Source organism: Grammomys surdaster, unplaced genomic scaffold (assembly GCF_004785775.1).
Source record: "Grammomys surdaster isolate TR1022 unplaced genomic scaffold, NIH_TR_1.0 186, whole genome shotgun sequence".
Lineage (NCBI taxonomy): Eukaryota > Metazoa > Chordata > Mammalia > Rodentia > Muridae > Grammomys > Grammomys surdaster.
The window spans coordinates 6,227,940-6,250,444 of record NW_021604631.1 but is presented as its reverse complement, the minus strand read 5'-3'; the positions used below and the strand labels follow the sequence as shown (position 1 = coordinate 6,250,444).

Below are 22,505 nucleotides of genomic sequence, written 5' to 3'. Positions count from 1 at the left end.
GAAGATGATTTCAGGTCAGTTCCAGTTTGCTGTCTCTACGTTTTTCAATCAAAGTATGTTGTATCTTCAGCAACCATCTGTCCCTGCTGCTCAAACGAGCAATAGCAATGCCTGTGCTGTTTTTATGGTGGGTGCCTGACTGGGAGAGGTATCTACCCATGCCTGGAGCTGAGGGTTTTTTAGTAACCCATGTGTTATGAGGGAAAGAGTTGTCCAGTGTACCTCTACTCACACTTCTTTTTAAATTATTTAATTTAAATTGGCATATAGAGCAGTGTGTTTCCATAATTTTCCATAGAGCCTTGGCTTCAGTTAATGTGCCCTTACCCTTTTCTCCCCACCAACCCCAGACCTTATCTGTGCTTAAACCTTTAACTCCCAGTGTTTCCCAGCTAACTGTGTTCTAACCCTCCCTGCCGTATGGCCAGTTCTCTTCCTCATGTGCCCCTTTTCTAGCTGCCTGATCTCTATTAGCTGACACTCTTAGTAAATACACATCTAAAATACAGATCTAAAAGTTTTGAGCTAGAATGCACATGAAAAAAATTTTTTTTTGAGATGGCATCTTGTTCTCAATACTGGTCACAAAGTCAACAAAATTATCTTTTGCTTCAGTCTCCCTGGTAGTATATGCTTTTGTGCCTGCTTAGAGATTTTACTTAACAGTCATTTCTTAACTAAGTGCTGTATGTGGCCCTTGAAGGAGCGTTTGAGCACTTGCTTCATTTGGACTTCATGGGACAGGCTGTTGGCTGGCCACTCGGTTCTCTGCTCTGATTTCAGTAGTGTTGAGAACTTGCATGCGCTAGTCTCTGTCCTGGCTGGAATTAGACTTAGCAAACATGAGAACAGGCCTCCGCCTCCAGGTCCTCATCATGCCCATCCACTCATACAGCCATTGAGATACAAGATACCTTTAATAGATTTTTTTCTAAAATATCAGGTAAGTGCCAAGGCACAGTTGAAAGTAGTTCTTGCTACCTCTAGTTTTTTTTTCTTTATTTGAATGTGTGTGTGTTTGTGCGCGCGCGCGCGTGTGCGCACACATGCACACGAGTGCACATATAGGTATGTTCATATGTAAATAGGAGGTCATGTGTCCTAATATGAGTAGAGGTCAGATGACAATCTCAGGTGCTAGTCCTCAAATGCTGTCTACCTTCAGTTTGTTTGTAGGTTTGTTTTGCTTTTTGAGACAGAATCTCTTATTGTCCTGGGCCTCACTAGATAGACTAGACTGGCTGGCCAGTGAGCTACATGGGATTTATCTGTCTGTCTCTACCACACAAGACTCCAAGCGTGTCCAGTCATTTCCAGCTTTAAATAAATAAATAAATAAATAAATAAATAAATAAATAAATAAAATGTTATGTTTTTTGAGGGACAGTCTTGATGTAGCCTAGGCTAACCTTGAACTCAACAGAGATAACACCTGCCTCTTTGTACCAAGTGCTTTGACTAAAGGCATGTATCGCCATACCCGGCTTAAATTTTTATTTTATTATATGTGAATATCTGTTTTGCCTGTCTTTGCATCACTTGCTTGGTTAGTGCCCACAGACCAGAAGGTGGTGTCAGATCCCTTGGACCTGGAGTTACAGATAGTTGTGAGGGACTGTCCGTGTTAGTGCTAGAAGGTGAACATGTGTCCTCTGGAGGAGCAGCCAGTGCTCTTAACCGTCTCTCTAGCCTCACTTAGACTTTTAAAAATGTGGGCTCTGGGGGATTGAACTGTGATCCTCAAGCTTGCAAGGCAAGCACTTACTGAGCCGTCCTCCCAGTCTCTTCAGATATTTTTGTTAACCCCGAGATACACAGAGGTTTTGCTTTAAATGATGTTTAGAGCATCATCTGGATCATGACTTTATTGAGAACGGAGGGATGGATCCACTGCTGAGTGGCTTATGTCTCCACAGTCACGACCCTGGAGACAGAGAGCCTCAGGGTCTCTCTCCCAGGGGTGGGTTTTGAGGCCCAGCCTGTGGACTGTCCAGGAGTTTATAACGTGAGAAGGGAAGATGCAGGCAACAGTGACCGGTGATAGGAGAGTAAATGAGGAGACTTATAAGTGCGTTCTTATTCTTAGTTAGGGTTAAGTGAATGGGTAAATATAATAGGTAAAGACGCATTGGAATGGTAATAAGACAGGTACACTTTGAAAGAACTCAATATACTGTCCTGTTTTTAGAGCCCTACAAATAAACTAAAATTAAGAGTATTTTATTTGGAGATAAAAACTTTCCATATATTACCTTTTTTTATTAGTACCCAGTTCTAAAGACTTCATTGACAATATTTGCTATAGAAATTAAATGTGATTTTTAAAATACCTTTCTATTTTTCCTTCCTAGTGATTTGGATGGATAGTCAGAGTTGAAAAAAATACCCCTCTGTGGTGTCTTGTTGGACTTTGTAAAAAAAACAAAACAAAACAAAACCTGTATGCTGGGTATTCTAGGAGTCACCCTAAAATCCAGGTGCCCACCTGTGTGACTGGGGGTACTTTTATCCCTCAAAGGATAGGTTCTATCAGTTTGCCTAGGCCACTTTTGCACAGAAATGGATAAATTCTTCCTCCCTTTTAGCCATGAAATGCTGTAATCCTACATGAAAAGTGTCACTGGGAGCTGACATAACTATGTGTGCTGTTTCTTTGTAGAAAGAAAAGACAGTTCGGGTCCTGTGTCACCAGGCACTCCTAGCCAGGAGGAGAGTGAGCAGATTTGCTTGTACCACATTCGGAAGAGTTGTAGCTTCCAAGGTAAGTCAGATGGTCTTCCCTCTCGTGGGAGGGAAACTGCTTCTCATTACTGGAACTGCTTTAAAGCACCCCAGATGGCACACACCTTTAATCCCAGCACTTGGGAGGCAGAGGCAGGCGGATTTCTGAGTTCGAGGCCAGCCTGGTCTACCGAGTGAGTTCCAGGACAGCCAGGGCTACACAGAGAAACCCTGTCTCGAAAATCAAAAAATAAATAAAAAAAAAATAAAGCACCCCAGAGAGAGCAGGAGTCTTACTCAACTAGTTCTGAGTCTGCTTTGTTGAGGATAGAAGAAATTATTTCCATTTTTCAAATGAAGCTGTAGATGAGTTTTTGGGAATATATGACTTTGGACCTGTACCACATGAGTGTCAAGTGGCCACAGAACTTTATGAAATGGGGCTACTCAATCTAGCAGAAGGTAAGATAATGGCCACTTCTGTGGGTGACAGCCTAGAGGAGTCTCAGAAACTAGGGAAGGCCTCAGTGGGAGATGGAGTCACTTGTATTAGTGCTTAGAGGATGGCTCAAGGTTTCCTTGAGTATTGGACCAGTGGTCCCTGCTTGCCTTCCTTACCACAAAGAGTAATTCTTGTGTGGATCATTATTTTCACAAAAGCTTTGTGTTCTTCACTGACAACTTAGTCTTTGACTAAAGATTCTTTCTCAAGTCCTGTGACTGCAGCCTCCAAAACGTTGTGTTCCATTTTAGTCTTTAGATGTCACACAGAAATTCATGAATGTTTTCACTTTGTGAAGGAGATAGCACAGAGCAAAGCAGAAAGTTCTCCATCTACAGTGGTACACATGTGCTGTATGCTATGCCACACTTGTTTTATGTATTTTATTTCAAATTAAATTTTATCTTATGTGTATGGTGGTTTGCCTACATGTATGTCTGTGCACCATGCGTGTGCCTGGTGCCAAGAAGGCCAGAAGAGGGTGTCGGATCCCTTGGAACTGGACTTAGAGAAGGTTGTGAACCACCATGTCAGTGCAGGGAGGCAAACCTGGGCCCTCTGGAAGAGCACTCAGTGCTCTGACTGAGCCGTCTTTCTTACCCCTTCATTCTTGTTTTTAAAGATTTGTTTCCTTTCTTATTTTTTTAATCTCTTTTTGCTTCAATTTTATTCTGCCTGCTTTGTAATTTGGGGATTCTTAAATGATTGTTTTCTTTGGAGCACTTTGCATTGCTGCAGAGTACTTTTTACATTTGCTCTTCTCTGTAGCCTTTCATTTTAAGGGATATAAGAAGGAAGGGGGTTATGGGTGCTTTGCCTTCCAAATTGAGATTACATTTGAGTAACTCAGCCAGGAAGCCTAGAGCCTGGACTGTATTGAGGTAGGGGCGTTAGGAGGAGGCAGTGAGGCAGATAAAGAGGGCAGAGCATCAGGGAGGAAGGGTTGCTTCCTGAGTCTACTGTTGTGCCAAAATTCTCACCAGCTGCTGTGGTTGAGTGGCTTCTCCCAGGGACCTCTAGCTATGATTGGCCTAGCCACCACATTCTGTTCCAAGTCTACTTTTAGCCACAGCCTTGGGTCCCTGGGTCCTTTCTGAGGCCTCAGTCTGTTGGGCATGGGGGAGATACTCTTTCTTGGGACACTTATGGGGTGGGGCTACACTGCTTACTGCTAGGGCATCTTACTACTCTGTTTCTATTTTAGATAAGTGCCATCGAGTTCATTTTCATCTGCCATATCGATGGCAATTCTTGGATGGAGGCAAATGGAAGGATTTGGACAACATGGAGCTTATTGAAGAGGCATATAGCAATCCCAGTAAAGACAGGTAGGAGAGTGAAAACATTCCCCCATTTCTGGCTTTGTGCCCAACCTTTTGTGTGCAGCATAAGGGCTTTAGTTTAAACAATAGTCTGCGTGCATGCATGTCTCCACGCACCCCAAAGCTTGATCTGGAGGTGGAAGCCCATGTTTATGCTGGATGTGGTTTACACTAGTCCTCCTAGTTACTTGTTCTCCTGCTTTCCTCCATTCAGGGAGGCTCTATACCAAGACCAAGTAACCTCAGTTACTTGCTGGGATTGATCATTCAGTTATTCATTATTATAGACAGTCAAGAGATTGTCTTTGCAAATTAGGAGTTTGTAAACTTCTAGTCTTTCCCACAAAGTCACACAGCTAAACTGTGTTAACCTGAATGGTTTTATTCTTTAAATTTTTTCTAGCATTTTCACTCAGCCAATTCATGTAAACAAGGAAGACCCAGGTAGTCTTCTTGTAGGTATTTAGCCATTACTTGTTTTAAAATGTGATGTGATATATTGCTGAAAAGATAATTTTAAATTTTTTATTTTGGGCATGGACTGGAGAGGTATCATAGTAGGTAGAGAACGTATTACTCTGCCAGAAGTCCTGTCACCCACATGGTAGCTAACTGTCTGCAATTCCTTCCCATCGCAGCGGATCTTAGGCCCTCTTCTGGCCTTTTCAGGTACTGCACTCATGTGGTAAATATGTGCAGACAACATGCCTATTCACATAAAATAAAAATAAATCTTTATTAAAATAAAAAATGTTTGGGTTTTATTTTTGGTTATGTTTATGTGTGTGTGTGCGCATTTGTGCGTGTGTGCATGCGTGTGAATGCAAGGGAAGGTGCCTGTAGAGGCCACAAAATGGTATTGGATCCCCTGGAGCTAGAGTTATAGGCAGTTTTGAGCCACCCACATTAGGTGCTGGGAACTCAAACCTGATCCTCTGTAAAAGCAGCAAGTGCTCTTAACCGCTGAGCTCCCTAAAAAGAGAATTTGAGTATCTAAAATAAAAAGTGCATATGTGCAAATTGCTATTGGCTAAGAATGTGAAACAAATTAATTCCCTTAGCAAGATTAAATAGCCCACCCACCATCCATAATCTTTCTCTTTGAAGTTAATTTTAGACAGTGTTATGCACATTTATTAAGTGTATCACTCAGTTACTTTTAGTAAATGTGTTTGTGTATGTAGCCAGAATACAGACTGTCTCATAACCCTAGAAGGTTCTTTATTCAGCCCATTTTCTAAATCTGTCTTCACGGACTCCTCTCACCTTAGGTTATCTTTGCTCATTTGTGGACCTATAAGTTGAACCATTTGCTGTGTACTGATAGACCTAGAATCTAACAACATTGTGGTTTCGTTTTTTTTCCTTTAAAAAATTTTTTAATTTTGGTTTTTGAGATAGGTTCTCATTATGTGGCACAGGCTGTCCATAAACTGTCAGTCTGGCCCACGCCTCCCAAGGGCTTGGCTGATAGCATGCACACCAGGCCCAGAACTAGTTGGACCAACTTCTGTGTACCATACATGTGTTTATATGGAGAGATTTCCAGAGATTCTTCTGACAGGTAGGCTGTGTTTGTCCTCCTGACAGGAGATATAATGTATTGTTTTTCAGGTGATTGTGGTGCTTTCCAGCCTCGTTAACAGTGTTTAATGATATGCCCCCAATATTGGTATTGTTGAATATTTGCATACTAACGAGTCTAGAGTGTAAAATGTTTTCTCAGTTTGCATAGCCATGATTTCCAATGAGGAAAAAATTTTCACATGTCCATTAACTGTTTTTGGTTTCTTTCCTGTGTGTTGTCTGTCCTTAAACATATTTTAGGCATGAAAAGAACTGTGTTTTTATTTATCCATTTATTTTGAGGACATTAAATGTGAGGTAAAAAAACTCAGCCAGTTAATAGTGCCTGTAATAAAGAGAAATATTTGTCCATCTTTTCCTTTTTGTTTTTGTACTTTATATGTCTTAAGAAATCTCCCTTTTTTCTGAGTTTGAGACCAGCCTGGTCTACAGAGTGAGTTCCAGGACAGCCAGAGCTACACAGAGAAATCCTGTCTCGAAAAACCAAAAAAAAAAAAAAGAAAAGAAAGGAAAAGAAATCTTCTTTTATTGCAATAGCAAAAGAATTCTCCTGAGTTTCCTTCTAAAAGTGAACATTTTAAGTATAACACTATATTTAAATTCTTTTTTATGTGACTAAATTTTAGCCCAATTTCATTTTTAGGTGATTCACCAGTTTCTCCAATAACTACTTTGAACATTTTTAATTAATTTGCTCATGATTAAAATACCTGCCATAAAATTTAAATTACTAAGCACACTCATATCATATAAGCTCATATCATACTCATTTCTAGATGTTTATTTTTAAAACAACCTAAAGAGAGCCAAATTGGGTAAAACATTAACACATTCCACTTTCATTTTAGTTGTCAGATACCATCTTTTTACACCCCTCTTCAGTGCTCCCTGTGTTTGTCTACTTCTGGTCTCTGATCACTGCCTGTCAGTCCTACACTGTCTGACTCGTGGAAGCTTAGTACTAAGTTCTGGGATCTGGTAAGACAAAGGCTTCTCTCCCCGCCTCCTTACTCTTCCTCCTGTTTCTTGACATTTTTGCTTTTTAGGAATTTAAAAATCAGCTTTCAAATTACTCTGCTGTATTCTGGACTTGAAATTACAATGACTGTTGTGAGTTTGGGGAGAATTGTGTGTTTGTAATTTTTATGTACACACATGGTCACCTTCTGAGGCTTGGTCTCCTCTAGAACTGCTGCTGGGATTCTGATAAAGTGCGTGTTGTGTACACTGAACACTCTCACTTTACCTTCCCTTCTTCTGACTTCTTCATTCCCTTTCCTCTCTTTGGTGTATTTAGGGGAATTCTCAGAGTCCCAGGCCACTAGTTCAGTCTTATCTGAGATATAGTGAGGCCGTCTGTGACTTTAAAATTTATGATATATTACTTGCTCATAAATGTTCTTGCTTCTTCCAGTTTACCTGGTCACTTTGTTAAGTTTCTCAATGCCAGTGTAGACTGTGATAATTAAGAAGAACCGTTTTTTTTTTTACATTGTTGGCATCCTTAGATGCTGGTTTGTGCCTCAGTCGTCTGACTCTGTTTGTTGTTGTCAACTGTTTTCTCATGAAGTCTTTGGTTCTGTGATTTGATTTTAAGTTTGTGTTTGATGAAACTTTTATTTCTGGAAATTGTTGTGAGTTGAGTTCCTCCAGAGAGTTTGCGTTTTCTGTTTTGGGAGCCATTATCTTTACAGCTAATTCTCACATAAAGTGTAAAACATCCTAAAATTTGTAGGAGGCTTGACTGGTCCTAAGTCCTGGGGGAGTTTTCCTCTTCCCTCCAGAGCCAGTATGTATGCAGGTGAATTTCCTTCTGACTGCCTTGGCGTGCTCCTGGGATCTATCTATACAGAATTCCATCTCTGTTCTATTTTCTCCTTCCTTTCCTTCTCCCTCTCTTTCCCTCTCTCTTTTGTCCACATGGAGTCTCAAGTAACCCTGGCTGTTCTCAGGCATACTGTGTAGCTGAGAATGACCTTTTACTTCTGATCCAGCCTAGACTCCCAGGAACTGGGATTACAGGTGTGTGCTACCAGGCCTGGTGAGAAGTAGCTTTCCTGAGCTGGGTCTAGGGCTATAGGTCTGTGATACCATCTCGTTGGGAAGGTGAGGCAGGAGGATCCTAAGTTCAGGACCTGCCTGCACAACTTAATGACTGCTTCAGAATGGAGAGAGAGTTGGTATAGCTCAGTTGAGGAGTGAGTTCCTCATTTGTGTGGAGGTCCTTGGTTCATTATCCAGGACTAGAGGGGGAAAAAAATCTCTCCTTAGATTCAGCCTTCACTGTTACTCAGGTACTACATTTGCTTGTGTCCCCTACCCTGCTGTCTTGGCTGCTAAAACCACAACTCTTTGTCTTCCTCATTGACACTGTCCTCATTTCTGGTTTTGTGATTCCCTTTGGTCTTTGAGCATTACCACATTTTAAAAGGAGCCTGGACAGGTGGCTGACTGTCTCCTGTATATCTTGTTTGCTGGCTGTATTTGCTCAGATGTGTTTCCTACCATTCATGGCCTTTTTCCGTTTGTTACACAGTCTTATCCTATAAGGTTGTAAAGATTGACTCTTCTAAACAGGTGCTGGCAAATGCTCACTACATGCTAACTATTGTAAATCTTGTTTTCTAAGGATTTCTGTTCATTTTTTGACAGCTTAAATGCATTTTATTTTTGTAGCTTTGGAGATCAAACCCAGGGTGCTGTTACTGCCAGGCCAGTGCTCTTCCCTTGCCATATTTCCACCCCTAATTATTTTAAAGAATATTTTAACCAACATTTCTATATTTACAGTCAGAATTTTCTTCTGTATCACCTTTATTTTACTTTTTCACAAAGGAGAAGTGATGGTCCTAGAAAGCAGCTTTCCCACCTTTAGAGACATTACTGAGACTGAGTATAGCATACTTGCTGTTTGTGTCTCCCCATCGTATATCCTCATAGGTGGACGCACAATGGCTGTGTTGTTTGATTGGTGAAGTTCTCATCTGCTCTTCACTCTCCTTTGCAGGATTGTGTACACAGATTCCGCTGCTGGCTTTCACTTTGAGAATTTAGACTTTAATTCCATGAAGTTTGGTAACACTCTGGCTCGCCGACTCTCCACAGCTTCTTCAGTCACCAAACCCCCACATTTTATTCTCACTACTGACTGGATTTGGTATTGGATGGATGAGTTTGGTTCTTGGCAGGAATACGGCCGACAGGTAAGTGTGGTGAAAAAGGATAACTGTTTTATATAAGATGAAGAAGCCATACTAAACAAAAGCTCAAAGTTCCAGGAAGCATATTTGGTAGACAGCAAAATCTCCAGCTGCCTGGGAGACAGTATATCTTTATAAACCTATCTTTGAATGGTTAGATGTCTTTGTTCATTAATTAATGTTAAATAGCTCATGAATATTATTTACTATTAAATAACTGCTATAATGTTAGCTTTTTCATTGATTTTATTAGTTAGTAGGAAACTCTGGAGTTAGTGCCTATTATAACTGTAGTATAACGTTGAAGGCTTTCAAATTGCCTTTCTTGCCTGTTTCTACAATTTTAGAGATAGGATTGTGTGAGAATAATAATTTATAATACCATTGATTTTGAACCCAAACCAGGCAACTCATTGTCCATTATTTGAAGGTGTCCACAATGGCTGAGATCAAAAGGAGTCTCAGGAGACTTGTAGAAATGCAGTATGTGAAGAAAGCCATTTATGTAGAAATCCTCTTCCACAGTGAAAATTATCTGTGGGGCCTCATGGGTACTATGCTCCCTGGTTTGTTGGAGGTTGTACCAAGTCATAGGTTTCTTGTTCTTAGTAAATGTCATTTTTATTTCCTCAAATGAGGTGATGAGAGCCATACCCAGGCTGTGCAAATTCTTTGAAACTAGGTGTAAACCTTTTGAAATGGCCATTCTCAATTCCAAGATTTTTGTGAACATGATACATCAACTCCTGTATCCAAATCTTCTGTTTCAGTGTTGTTCATGTGCAACTTCAGTGTTGGATTCTAATTATTAACAACTGTTTGCCAAAATACATGTTTTCCTGTATTTCCAAATCTTCCTGATCTTTCTACTGCAACAGCTTTGTCTTTGATATAGGGAAACAGTTACAGCTGAGCAATCCTGTCACCTGTGTTCACTTGCATCTCTCCTTTTACATGGGCCATTTAATTTTTCCTTTGAAATCTTTATCTATGATTCTTGAATGCACAATGAATCCTTGGGAAGTCAATCTACTTCTTCCCAAGACCATTCCTACTGTCCCTGATGGCAAAGGACCATAAACTCCAGTATATATTTTATAATATTGAATTTTGGGGGACAGTGTACAGTGTTTATCTGTGGCCATGTCTAGAGCAGCACTGCCTGCAGTAGCATGCATTAGATCTTCAATACTTAGAGCAGCACTGCCTGCAGTAGCATGCATTAGATCTTCAATATTTAGGATTTTTCTGCTTGTTTGTTATTTCCTGGCTGGCAGAGGCAAAAAGCCTCTACTTTTGCTGCAGAGTCTAGAGCTAGGCTCCCAGTTTTATTTCTGATGGCAAGAAATGGCCTGGGATGTCTCTCTTGGACTTACACTCATTGGTCCACTTGTAACCCTTTGCTACATTGCCTGCATACTCTTGGAACCTTTTTGTGGTTTATACTTAGAAAAACCATTGCTTTTTAGAGATGTCTTGTTCACAATTTTATTGCAAATGACCATATTTCTCACAATTAAAGCACCAGTCATTTTGAGATTTGAGACCTTTGGTGGTTTGGTCACAGTCTCTACAAATGACCATATCTTCCACAGTTAAAGCACCGTGCATTCTGAGATCTAAACTGTTTAGCTGTGGCTTGCTCAGTGATCACGGCATTATCCACTTGGGAGCCAATGTCGTCATCCACCTGAGCTGTGCTTCTATAGGCGATGCTCTCACCTCTCATGGTCCAGGAACAGTTTACACTTGGTGTCCACATGCTCACATGCCTACTGCATTCGAAATTGAACCTGCAGGGACCCGCTCCAACTGGTGCTTGGTGTGGGGCTGTTTGTAGGAAAAAGAAACATTGAAAGAAAAAAAGAAAAAAAAAAAGCCCACATATTTTACAACAAGGCTAGGAAGAATGGGAGATTTGATTTCAAGTACCATAGAGCAAAAGGCAGGAAAAGGAGCGATGGATATTTTGTTTTAAAAGCTGACAAGGGTGTATGCTGAGGCTCTTGGTAGGATATGCTTCCCATGGTTTTCAGCAGTAGTTTTTTCTTCTACTCATTTTAGGCTATTTTGTTTATAAAATAGGTAAAAGCAACTAGGAAAAAATATGAGTGGAGTTAGAGAGGCTTGAGAATCAGAAAACAGAAGAAAGGCCAGCTGAGCAGCTGGAAAACATGTGGTGGGAATAGAGAAGTTTGGGATTAAAAAATGGAAGAAAATATCAAGAAGGGGACAACAAATAGGTTCACTCCCTGTGACGGAAACAGGGAGAGGGAGCCTCCTCCCCCACCCCCCAAATTAGAAAAAGGCAAAATGTTGGTGACCTCTTGGATTTCTGGAATATAAAAAAAGTCACCTGGGGGCCTGTGGGGGGAGGGGGCCATCAGATCGAGAAGAGAAGATACTGCTAGGGACAATTGAGCCAAAGAAGCTGCGCTGAGCAGATAGGCTAGTACGGTTGTTACAGTTTAGAACTGCTACTATTGGGAAAACTGGGAGAAGAGACTGTCTCCCAGTTTAAGCAGACTGTTGGTGAGCTGAGGGAGGAACAGTTGGGAGAAGTTTGAAGGGCTAGGGCTGGAAACTGGGCGGAGGGCTGCCAGGGAGTTAAGAGAAATGGTTACTGTTGTAAAATAGCCATTTCAGAAGAAGTAGCATTGTTCGATCTGATGACTTAAGTAACTATGTGAATGTGCTGTTGATATTTTACCATCATTTGAATGGTTATGCCATCTACTCTGAAGATTTTTTTAAAAAATGTTTGTTTATTTGTGTGAATGACAGTTGACTCTCCTAAGGATTGAACTCAGGTTATCTGCCTTGATGGCAAGTACCTTTTCCTGCTGAGTTAGGCTTTTTTCTGCTGTTGTATACTTTTTTGTTGCTCATATCCCAGTTACCCTGCTTAGCAGGACCTGTAGTTACTGTCTTCTGTTTATAAGAATAGCTTCGGGAGAGTCATGTCTTTCTCTTCCATATCCCCTCCCCATCCCCTCACTCTGTTCTCTGGTACCTTCCTCTTTTCCTGTAACAAGATTATTTATAGTCTAAAACAGAGGCTGGATTGACAAGGTTCTGTATGCTGTGGAAAGTGTACCCTTGGGTTATTCAAATGCTGATTTCTCTGCCCTCACATCTTGTTTCAATCCCAACACAGCATTGTAATGCTTATACCATGAATCTCCTGTTTGTGTAAATAGTTCTTACCATTGATTCTCTGCCTTGTCAATAAATGCTGATCATCCAATGGCTGGGTAGAAGAGAGAATAGGGCAGGACATCTGCTAGCTAGAGGAAGGAGAGGACAACAGTCTTGCCAGTAGGATGGAGGAATTGGAGCCCTGAGGAAAGGGTCTAAAGATCAATACTAGTATGCAAGTGTCATGGGATGGGCCTGGGAGGTAGCCAGACTAGCATAGAAAGTTAAGATAGATCCTTTAATGGGTCAGTTACTGAGGTGCAATTTTAAATAGATCTTGGTTTCTTTGTGCAGCCATTGGAGACTAACACAAGGTAAAGAAATACAGCTACCAGATTAATTCATTTAATTGTTTACATTTGTATTAAGAATAATCCATCTCCAATAGTCTCTTGCCTCCATGACATCTCTGAATTTCCCCTTACAGGGCACAGGACACCCTGTGACTACCATCAGCAGCAGTGATGTGGAAAAGGCTTACTTGGCATTCTGTGTTCCAGGGGCTGATGCCCAGGCAGCCACCTTGAAGTTCCAGGCCGGAAAACACAACTATGAGTTAGACTTCAAAGGTACCTCTTACTTGTGGAGTAGAGTCTAGCCCTCCCTTATTAACCTGGGGCCTTGGCTGCTGTAAGAAGGGAAAGGAGGGTATATTTATCCCAAAAGGCAGAGAGACCCATCAACAGATGATACTGCCCTTCGCTGTCAGGGAGATGTGCTTTGAGGGCATGAGGACGTGAGGATGAGGAGCTTTTCTGACAGATGGAAAGACAGGGTCAGTGAGTAGTGAGGCTGTTCTGTTTCTGATGGCTAACCTCAGTCTCTGACAAGGCCCAAGTGGCTCTGTTATAGAGTGTCACCATATTATTCCTGGTGTGGCACTGAAGCTACCATCTTTCTTTCAGCCTTGATGGGGCAGAGTCAGGTTTAGCATGTTATAGGACACACTGATTAAAAGTTCTGTATGTGTAGTGTCCAGAAGCTGGGTCTGAGATGATTTTTCCCGTATATCTTAACAGACAAAAGCAGACCGATTCCCCATTGGCTAGTCTTCAGTGGCTGATCTGTGAGAATGTTTTCAGTTTTGCTGTCATTTCCCATGCCATCTCCATGCAAACATACCCATCTGCTCTGCTCAGTTTTGATTACATATAATAATTTATATTTGGCATCTTGCAAATCCAGCATGTTAAAGGGAATTCACAGGACTTGATTTTGGTGCAGTGTGCTGGCTACCCCCACTATTTTATATACTTTGTTCTGTGTGGAAAGCAATAAAGTGCCATTAGTGAATTTTCCTAAAATCACTTGGTTGCTTGCTTTGGGCCAGTTATTTTTGGCTTGTGCTTTTACAGCACTTGTGGTTTTTGTTTAAGGAAGACTCCCTCCAACTTGTCTTGCCTCTCAGAGAAGTTTCCTCTGTTCTCTAGGGGTGTGACTTCTACTGGAGGTGATCAGCCAAGGCACAGGTGTCACAAATGGCAGTTACTGTAATTGGCAGTGGTGTGTAGAAGAGAGCAGGGAGGTAGAAAAGGCAGGACTCCTCTAACTGATGCTAACCAAGGTTTAGAATAATGCTCTTAAACATCTGGAAAACATAAAACAGTTACAACAAAAATGTCAGACACCTTTCTAGTTCTCAACTTGGACTTCAGTCTCTGGAGATAGAGGTGGCTTTTAGGACAAGGCTATAGCCATATCTATAGGCATGTAGCAAGAAAAATCACGCTCACAGTGGCCTGACCTAAGGTCATTAGATGGTCACAGTTTGCCTGTTGCTTTTATTTTTTGGTACATAATAGAATCTTCAAAAGAAAAGGATGGAAGTCATTGGCTTCACCTACAGTCCTTACTGTATATAGTGAAATAGAATCTCAAACCAAACTGCCACATACACTTACTGATTATTAGGAAGCAAATACTTTCAAACTGTATATGCACAGCAGCCCAAATGACTTACTCTGTGTTTGGAGATAACCAGCTCTGGTAAAGATCCTTGCCATAAAAGAGCAACTCAAGGCAATAGCCAAGTTTCTAGAAGCAGAGTCATGACATTCTAGTCCCTGACTGTCAACAGGCAGAGTCCTCCAAAGCAAGCTCCTTTAGGGATACATCACAGTATGAATTAAGGAAAACAACAAGGTTATTAGGGAAAGGGGCTCTGTTTTCTCCATGGAAGGTTAGAGATGATGTGTCGTATATATGTAGCCAGTCCATGTATCCTGAATAGCCAAGTCTTACTAGTGAAAGATCATCTGAGATTCATTATAGATGATAAGCCAAGTGTGTTAATAAGCTGAGCACCAGTGGAAGGCTAAACGAGGGGGGCAGGAGGATTGTGGAAGCTGCTGTGTGAACAGTGGACACAAGAAACAATGGGTTTAGCTGAGCGTAAGGGACACACCCTCCAGTCACTATACAGTCACTGTGCAAAGATAGCTGAGGTCCAGACATCTATAATTTTTAGTATTACAGTGTTCTTAAAATGAAAATCAAAGTTGGCTTTATACATCTTAGGGTAAAAGTAGCACCTGCTAGGAGACACGACTTGTAGACATTTGTCATTTCAGTACAAAGGGTGGATGATACACACCCTCATTCTTGAGGTGAATCTGATACTGAGGGTGAGTCAGATGTTTAGCTTATTAAAGAGAACATAGGTTTGAAAAGATGATTAAAACTGCTTTTTAGAGTCAGTTTACTCAATTTTTAAAAAACGTTACAAGGACAAAATTATTCCACATAAATTACATTAACTCAAGATACAGTAATTCGGTTTCAAGCTTGGCTGGAACTTCTTTACATCCAAGCTGGAAAAAAATGCTGAGCCAAATATTAATTTAAATATGATTGGAAGGAACAATTCAAAAGCACTGATGTATAATTGATACATCAATTACTAATCATTTCTCTATTCATTAAACTCAGTCTCCTAAGGATACCTATTTTCTTTATGAATATTTGAAATGTATAAAATTGCCTTATTTTTAAGATGGATCTTGGGTTTTACATGTTGTATTATCTGTCCAACCCATTTAATTTATATTTATAGAACATTAACTGCTGTGCATGTACCCCCACTGTGTGTGTGTGTGTGTGAAAGAGAGAGAAAGAGAAAGAAAATGTATATTTTTTTCATTGGAATGTTTTTCAGCCTTTCTGCAGAAAAACCTTGTATATGGCACTGTCAGGAAGGTTTGCCGCAGACCCAAGTATGTGTCTGCCCAGGATGTGCAGATGAAGCAGTCCTGGTAAGTAACATTTGTGAGCTTGCTTGGTGTGTGGTTTTAGTTGAGGAATGTTTTGCTTTCAGTTACAGGAAGCTTCTCGGACATCATGGAAGGGTACTGACTGGCATGTGTGACTAGCGTACTACTGTCATACAAACCAACTAGTCAGGAAAGTCTTTAAGCCATAGTGAGAATTAGCATTGTGGGTTTCATTTCAGTTACAAGGCTGTTTGTTGGCATGTGAAAACCTGGCTAGATTTGAAACCAGCCCATCAGTTTGTTGTTGGATATGACAACTAAATTATAAACCTAAATCTTTACAAATGTTGAAGTAATGAAATAATAAAGGCCTGTGTATTTCATTCTTGAATATCATGGAATACCAAAATAAAGAAAGTAGTATGTAGTCATTAACAAACCAGCTTCACTTTCACAGTGGGTTTTTTTTTTTTTTTTTTGTGTCACAGGATGGCTGCTGGGGCCTCTAATTAAACCCATAGGCAGAACATAAAGGAGGAGAGAGACTTTCTGTAGCAGATGGAAAATTCTCGAGCTCTCTCTATTGATCAGATGTCCTTTAAAGCAAGAGTGGTTTAATCTTGGGCAGGTGCAAGAGGATTGGAGCTAGCCAGACTACATATGTACTAGAAGACGGCCTGGATAGTGAAGATGTACCGAGTTTTTCTTACGTTTTAAGTTTGCCATGGCCAAAGCTGGGACTTTAAGCCAACAAGGTAGCTAGCTGCCCATAGCTTTATTAACCTAAGAAGCCAGGATTGCTTGGGTTCTGTTGGTTCTCTGAAGACTTCAGGGGTAAAGTTTAATGATTGTGTTTATAAAATAGGGAGTCCATTTAAAAAAGATTTGGTGTAAGTAAGAGGAAAAGTATATTATCAGTCCAAGAAATATGCCTTGTGACTCAAATACAACAGCATAATTTCTTGAGAATATGCCCTCTTTTTTTTCCTTTTCTTAAAGTTTATTTTTGATGAAATGTAAAACATACACTTGTTTAAAAGTCAGAACTCTTTGTAATACAGTGTACTCCATAGTTTGTGTCTCTTTACCCTGTTCCCATTGAGGTAACTTACCATTTTTGTTTCTGATTGCTCTTTTCTGTGTTTATCATGCAAAACCAAAATAATTTGTATATATGCATGAGTACACATAAAGCTGTCTGCTTGTTTCCTTTCTTTGCTTACATAAAAGGTAACCTATATATACACAATTCTGCATCTTTAATCTGCTCCTGCTTGTGTGGCCCTTTAGCGATTGTATATAGTATAGTTTATTAATTTGTCCCTCTTTCGTGATGTTTGTGTTTTCAGTCTTTTGCTATTACAAAATACAATGCTACAAAGAACTCTTTAGTGGACTTGGATGTTGTCAGGTCAAAGTCTGAAAGCAAACTGAGTTCCTTTCCATGAACTTGGGCCACTATGTCCCCAGCACAGTCATGATTTGCTGATTGTTCTTGCCTCTAGTGACCCATCAAGCTCTTGGGCTTCTGCCATTCTCACAGTGTACTTTAGTTTGCTTTCTTTTATGAACAAGATTGAATATATAGATTTTTAAAACATAAGGGTCAATTCTCCCACTTCATTTTTCTGCTGTGGACAGTTTTTAAATTTGATTTTTGTTTATTATGATTGTGTGCTTGTATGATGAATGTGTGTGAAAACACACTTGCATGAGCATGGACCATTCATAGAAGAAGATGGGGTGAAAACTTTTGGGAGTTGGTTCCTTCCTTCCATTGTGAGTGCCTGAGATTCAGACCCGGGTCCTCATACAGCACCTTCCAGCTGAGAGGTTTTTAATCTGTTATAGCCTTTTAGCCCTTGGCTGCTGCTCTGAACTTCAAGTATATCCTCTTGGTTTGTTATCTGCTTTAGTACCTTACTATTTATAAGGTTTTTTTCATTAGAGCTGTATTTTTTTTTTTTTTTACTGTGTTGGTTCAATGCCAATATCTTTGGTACTGCCTCTAAGTTTAGTTGTGGTTGATTATGATGGTCCTATAACTTGAAGTATTTTTTTTTTATTCTTTCCCTATGCAGAGTTTGCCCTAAGCAAAATTTGGAAGTTTTCTTGTTTGTCTCTTTTCTGAGACTAGATTTCTTTCTTTCTTTCTTTCTTTCTTTCTTTCTTTCTTTCTTTCTTTCTTTCTTTCTTTCTTCTTTTTTTTTTGTTTTTTTGGATTTTTTTTGTTTTTATTTTTCGAGACAAGGTTTCGCTGTGTAGCCCGGGCTGTCCTGGAACTCAATCTGTAGCCCAGGCTGGCCTCGAACTCAGAAATCTACCTGCCTCTGCCTCCCAAGTGCTGGAATTAAAGGCGTGCACCACCACTGCCCGGCGAGACTAGATTTCTTCTGTCATCATTCTAACTTAGTTTTAGGGGACCATAAATAGACATACTTAGCATGTTCAGTGCAAGACCCTGGGTTTGATTCTTAGCAACACCAAAAAGTAGTTATTTTGATGAAATACAAAATAAAGTACAAGTGATTCAAGACCTCCTGTTCTGGGGGCTGTGTGCTGAGGGCTGTATCACATCCTGCTCATGCAGGCGAGATGCTAGCTTTCTTCCTCAGCTTTTGGACAATAGCTATTTGTCTGTAACAGTGGGTGCTTGTGCACACATAAACCATACCTTAGTCTTAGGGAGCATCATCTAATGTAAAATTTGAAACTGCATTTGTATATATTGAGTTTAGTTCCATTTTCAATAAACATAATTCAGGGCTGGGAAGATGGTTCTCGGTGGGTAAAGGCATTTACTACCAAGCTTGACACATCCAAGTTCAGTTCCTTGGACCCCACGGAGTGGTAGAAGAGAAGCAAGTACAGATTGTCCTGTGGCCTCCACATGCATACTGTGGTACATGTGCGTGTGCACATGCATGCTGTGGCACATGTGCCTGTGCATATGCATACATGTGCACACATTCATACACACAATTAAGTGTAATAAAAATTAATTTTTTTGATTTTTAAAAATATGTTTTCTCTCTCTACTAGTTTAGAAGTTGTTCAGTATGTTAAAGACAATGTAAGAAACTATGTGGGTTCTTCACTTAGGCACAAATAAATGAATGTTTTTGCTTTCCTACTGTAAAGACCTTCATATTTTCCTCTTGATTTTTTTGTTTGTTTTAACTTTAAGAGACACTGTTGTTTTATACTGTGACGGTCTCATTAAATTACTCGCATTTTAACCTTGGTTTGTCTTTTCAAATTTCTTAGGTAAGATCTTACGGAGGAAGAAAGATGTGGTTGATTCTAGTTTGTCTGAGTCTTTATTTTGTGTTTGAAAGACACTTTTTAACTGGGTACAGACTCCTAAGCACCCGAGCTGCCTCCCCACTCACTGTCTTTTGCTTTCCACTGTAGCTTTGGAGAAACTGGCTGTTGGTCTGACTAGCACTTTTTGATGCTACCATACTTTTCCCCCTCTGGCTAATTTTAAAGGTCTTGGAGTTCTGTACCTCACTCTTAAGTGTGTAGGCTTGTGTTTAAAGTTACTCTTCTATATTTATTGAGATTCTATGGGCTTCTTAAAGCTATGGTTGATGTGTCAGTTCTGCTCTGTCTCGAGCTTCCTTAGGTTCTTGTCTGGATTACACTAGGCCTTTCTCCCACAGTTCCCATCTCTGTGCTTTTGAACTTGTATTTCTGGTTTCTTTCATTCCACATCTCTTTCAGCTCACTTCGCCCTGATAGATGGGTGAGCCTGTGAGTTAGCCTGTCCACTGAGTTTCTGTTGTCAAGGATCCACTCTGCTTTCCTCGCAGTTCTATTGGTTCTTGTAAGTCTTTTTATGGTTTCCCTACATGTATGTTCCAAATGTTTTCTTTAAGCATAGGAAGAATAACTGCTGATCATAATCTGCTTGATAATTTCACCATCTTCATAGGCAAAGTCAGTGAAAAGAGAAACTTGAGGCTGTTATTCCGGTGATCCTTGCTTAGTTATTTCTAAACTGTCATAGTTTCCTAGGAAAATTACTTGTGGGATGTCTGGGAGGCTTAGAGTGAAGGGACATGTCCCATGCCAGCAGAAACAGACGATAGATCTGTTGTAGGAAGAACAGCGGAGGTTTCAATGAGAGGGAAATGAATTGGATTGTTGTTTTGACAATAATGTCCTAAGCCCTTAGAGTCATATGGTTTTTAGTGTGGCTTTTATTTGTTTATATTTTTAGAAGGTAATGCAGTGCCTCTGTTACATGACATCCTTTAATTTAGCACAGTAGTGTGTTTATATGTATGCACATTTAAGAAAGACAAATAACGGGCCACAGGTAGCCTCTCAGCTTAACTCAAATTTCTGTTACCAAGTGGGTTTGGGGACCAATTTTACAGCTTTGAAAACATTTTCTTTTTTTTTTTTTTGGTTTTTCGAGACAGGGTTTCTCTGTATAGCCCTGGCTGTCCTGGAACTCACTCTGTAGACCAGGCTGGCCTCGAACTCAGAAATCCGCCTGCCTCTGCCTCCCAAGTGCTGGGATTAAAGGCGTGCGCCACCACTGCCCGGCTGAAAACATTTTCTGTATGGCAAGTGTATATCATTAAGGCTTCAAAAAAGCATTTTGGTACCTTTTGAATTTCAAGAGTTTAAAGGCTGGGGCCTGTGTATACTGCTTTAATCAAATGCTTTGTCCCTTCAGTGTGATTGGTGGTATGCAAGTGAGAAGTGCATTTCTCAGGACTGATAGCTTTTTGGTTTGGCTGATAGGCAAGATGAAAGTGCTCTTTTGTTGGGAACATTATACTGTGTGTGTGCTTCCTTGTCCTCTAGCTTTTAAGTACACTACACTGAGACTCAGGCCTGGTGATATGGTTAAGTAGACTTCACCTGTGATAGGCTTCAATGTGTCTAAAGATTAAGAGTCTAAGTTTTGTTTACCTTTTAGCAATACTAAGTTACAAGGCCCAAAGAGCATCCCAGACTATTGGGACCCTGCAGCCCTGCCAGACCTGGGATTTAAGGTATGGAATTCACACCCTGGAGCTAGACAGAGAGGCTCTGTAGAGATGGATGAGTGTGAAAAGAAAGATTTATGCAGCTGGGTCTCATGACACCAGAGGGGAGAGATACATGTGGGCTTTCTGCTTTGTTTTTGTAGATCTCGGGGATTTTCAGGCTGGGTGACTTTGTATGAGTTGACATAGCTCCCAGAGAGAGGAGGTGGGTGATGTGAGACAAAAGGATCAGCTGTGACATTTGCCAGGAAGAGCAGAAGTAAGGGCCTTCTAAGCGGGGGTTCTAAGACCAACCAGTCTGCTTCACTAAGACATGAAGACAAATGGGAATATTTGAATGTGATGAGGGACATTTAGAGGGGAAGGCACTAGACAGCAGTAGACAGGAAGCCAATTCAGTAGCTCGTTTGAGGTTTGCTTTCTGGTAGCAGTGTTGTGCAGCAGAACACTGTCGTGACGCTACTGCTCCATCAGTAGGAGGCGTGTTGGCTGATTTCCAATGCTGGGAATATGCCAAACACTGCAGACAGATTCTTCCATTATGGAGCCTGTCCTGAGAGGACTTTTCTCACAGAGCACAAAGGACACACAAACTGTAACAAGAGGCAGCATGTGAAGGGCTAGAGGAGCTCACACACCTTTGTTAATTCCAGTTCTCACAGGCCATGTGCTCTTATGTTTTCGTCTTTGGCCTGTGTGGGATGTAAAAGACACACATCTAAAATGACTGACATCCTAAAGACACTTAGGATGGTGGCTTAGATACCACCTGCCTGACTTAAGGGCTATTTTCAAAGTGAACAAGAGGTATATCATACACATGCGCACACACACACACACACACGCACACACACACTTTATTATTATTACTATTATTATAATATAAAGATTCCATATCTGGAGAGATTGCATCCCAAGAAAGAGGGAGCAAGCCATCATTTTTTGGCTTTATCCTGAAGTTAATAGAGGTTGCTAGTGGTCGCAGGAACAGTTCATGTATTTGAGTCATATGACCATAACATGAAAGATATTTTCCTCTTGTAGAAGATCACTCTGAGTTCTTCCTCAGAAGAGTATCAGAAGGTATGGAACCTCTTCAACCGTACACTACCTTTCTACTTTGTTCAGAAGATCGAGCGGATCCAGAACCTGGGCCTGTGGGAGGTCTACCAGTGGTATGTGTGACTGAGAGCGAGCTCTCTCTTGTCCTGCTAGCTGCTTACTTATCAACATGCTCTGCCTCTTCAGGACAGTCAGAGGCAGCACCATGCTCATCAAGCTCACGTGTGTGCTTGAACTGTCTCTGTTGTCTTACTTTCTTATCCTAAGGCTGTATGAGGAAGTGACCCCTTGCAAAGGTGAGGGACTAAAGGTTCCCTAACACAGGTCCTGTTCTCTCTGGGACTAGCAAAGCCAGACCCCACTCTAGTCCACTCTTGACTTTGAAGATCAGTGGGACCAGAGCAAAACAGTTCACTCACACCATCAGGCTCAAGAATGTAAAGCTGTAGCTAGAGAGCAGGAACATCATCTGTCTGTCTGTCTTATCTGGCTGTCACATGAGGACCAGCATGATCATGGTCACCCAGCATTTCTCCACACAGGGTAGAAACTCATTATGGCTCTCAATGGTGGCCTGGGGCCTACCGACTGGTCCTCACATGGGCCTGGGATGATCACATTCTGCAGTAATGGAGACAGTCATGGTAGAGAAGGGAGGATGGGCTCTGAGGGTTGATGGCCCTCTCAGGCCAGACCTG

At 40.9% G+C, this 22,505-nt stretch overlaps 1 protein-coding gene across 1 annotated transcript in view; it reads left to right on the top strand.

The window, feature by feature from the left end:
* Parp12 (poly(ADP-ribose) polymerase family member 12) overlaps positions 1 to 22,505 on the top strand; it is a 35,744-nt gene that overhangs the window by 10,195 nt on the left and 3,044 nt on the right. Inside the window, exons 4-10 of the mRNA XM_028768445.1 lie at positions 2,660 to 2,761; positions 4,428 to 4,551; positions 9,140 to 9,335; positions 12,958 to 13,099; positions 15,685 to 15,781; positions 20,676 to 20,751; positions 21,790 to 21,920. Coding sequence (XP_028624278.1) covers positions 2,660 to 2,761; positions 4,428 to 4,551; positions 9,140 to 9,335; positions 12,958 to 13,099; positions 15,685 to 15,781; positions 20,676 to 20,751; positions 21,790 to 21,920 — 868 coding nt within the window. The remainder of the gene's footprint in view (positions 1 to 2,659; positions 2,762 to 4,427; positions 4,552 to 9,139; positions 9,336 to 12,957; positions 13,100 to 15,684; positions 15,782 to 20,675; positions 20,752 to 21,789; positions 21,921 to 22,505) is intronic.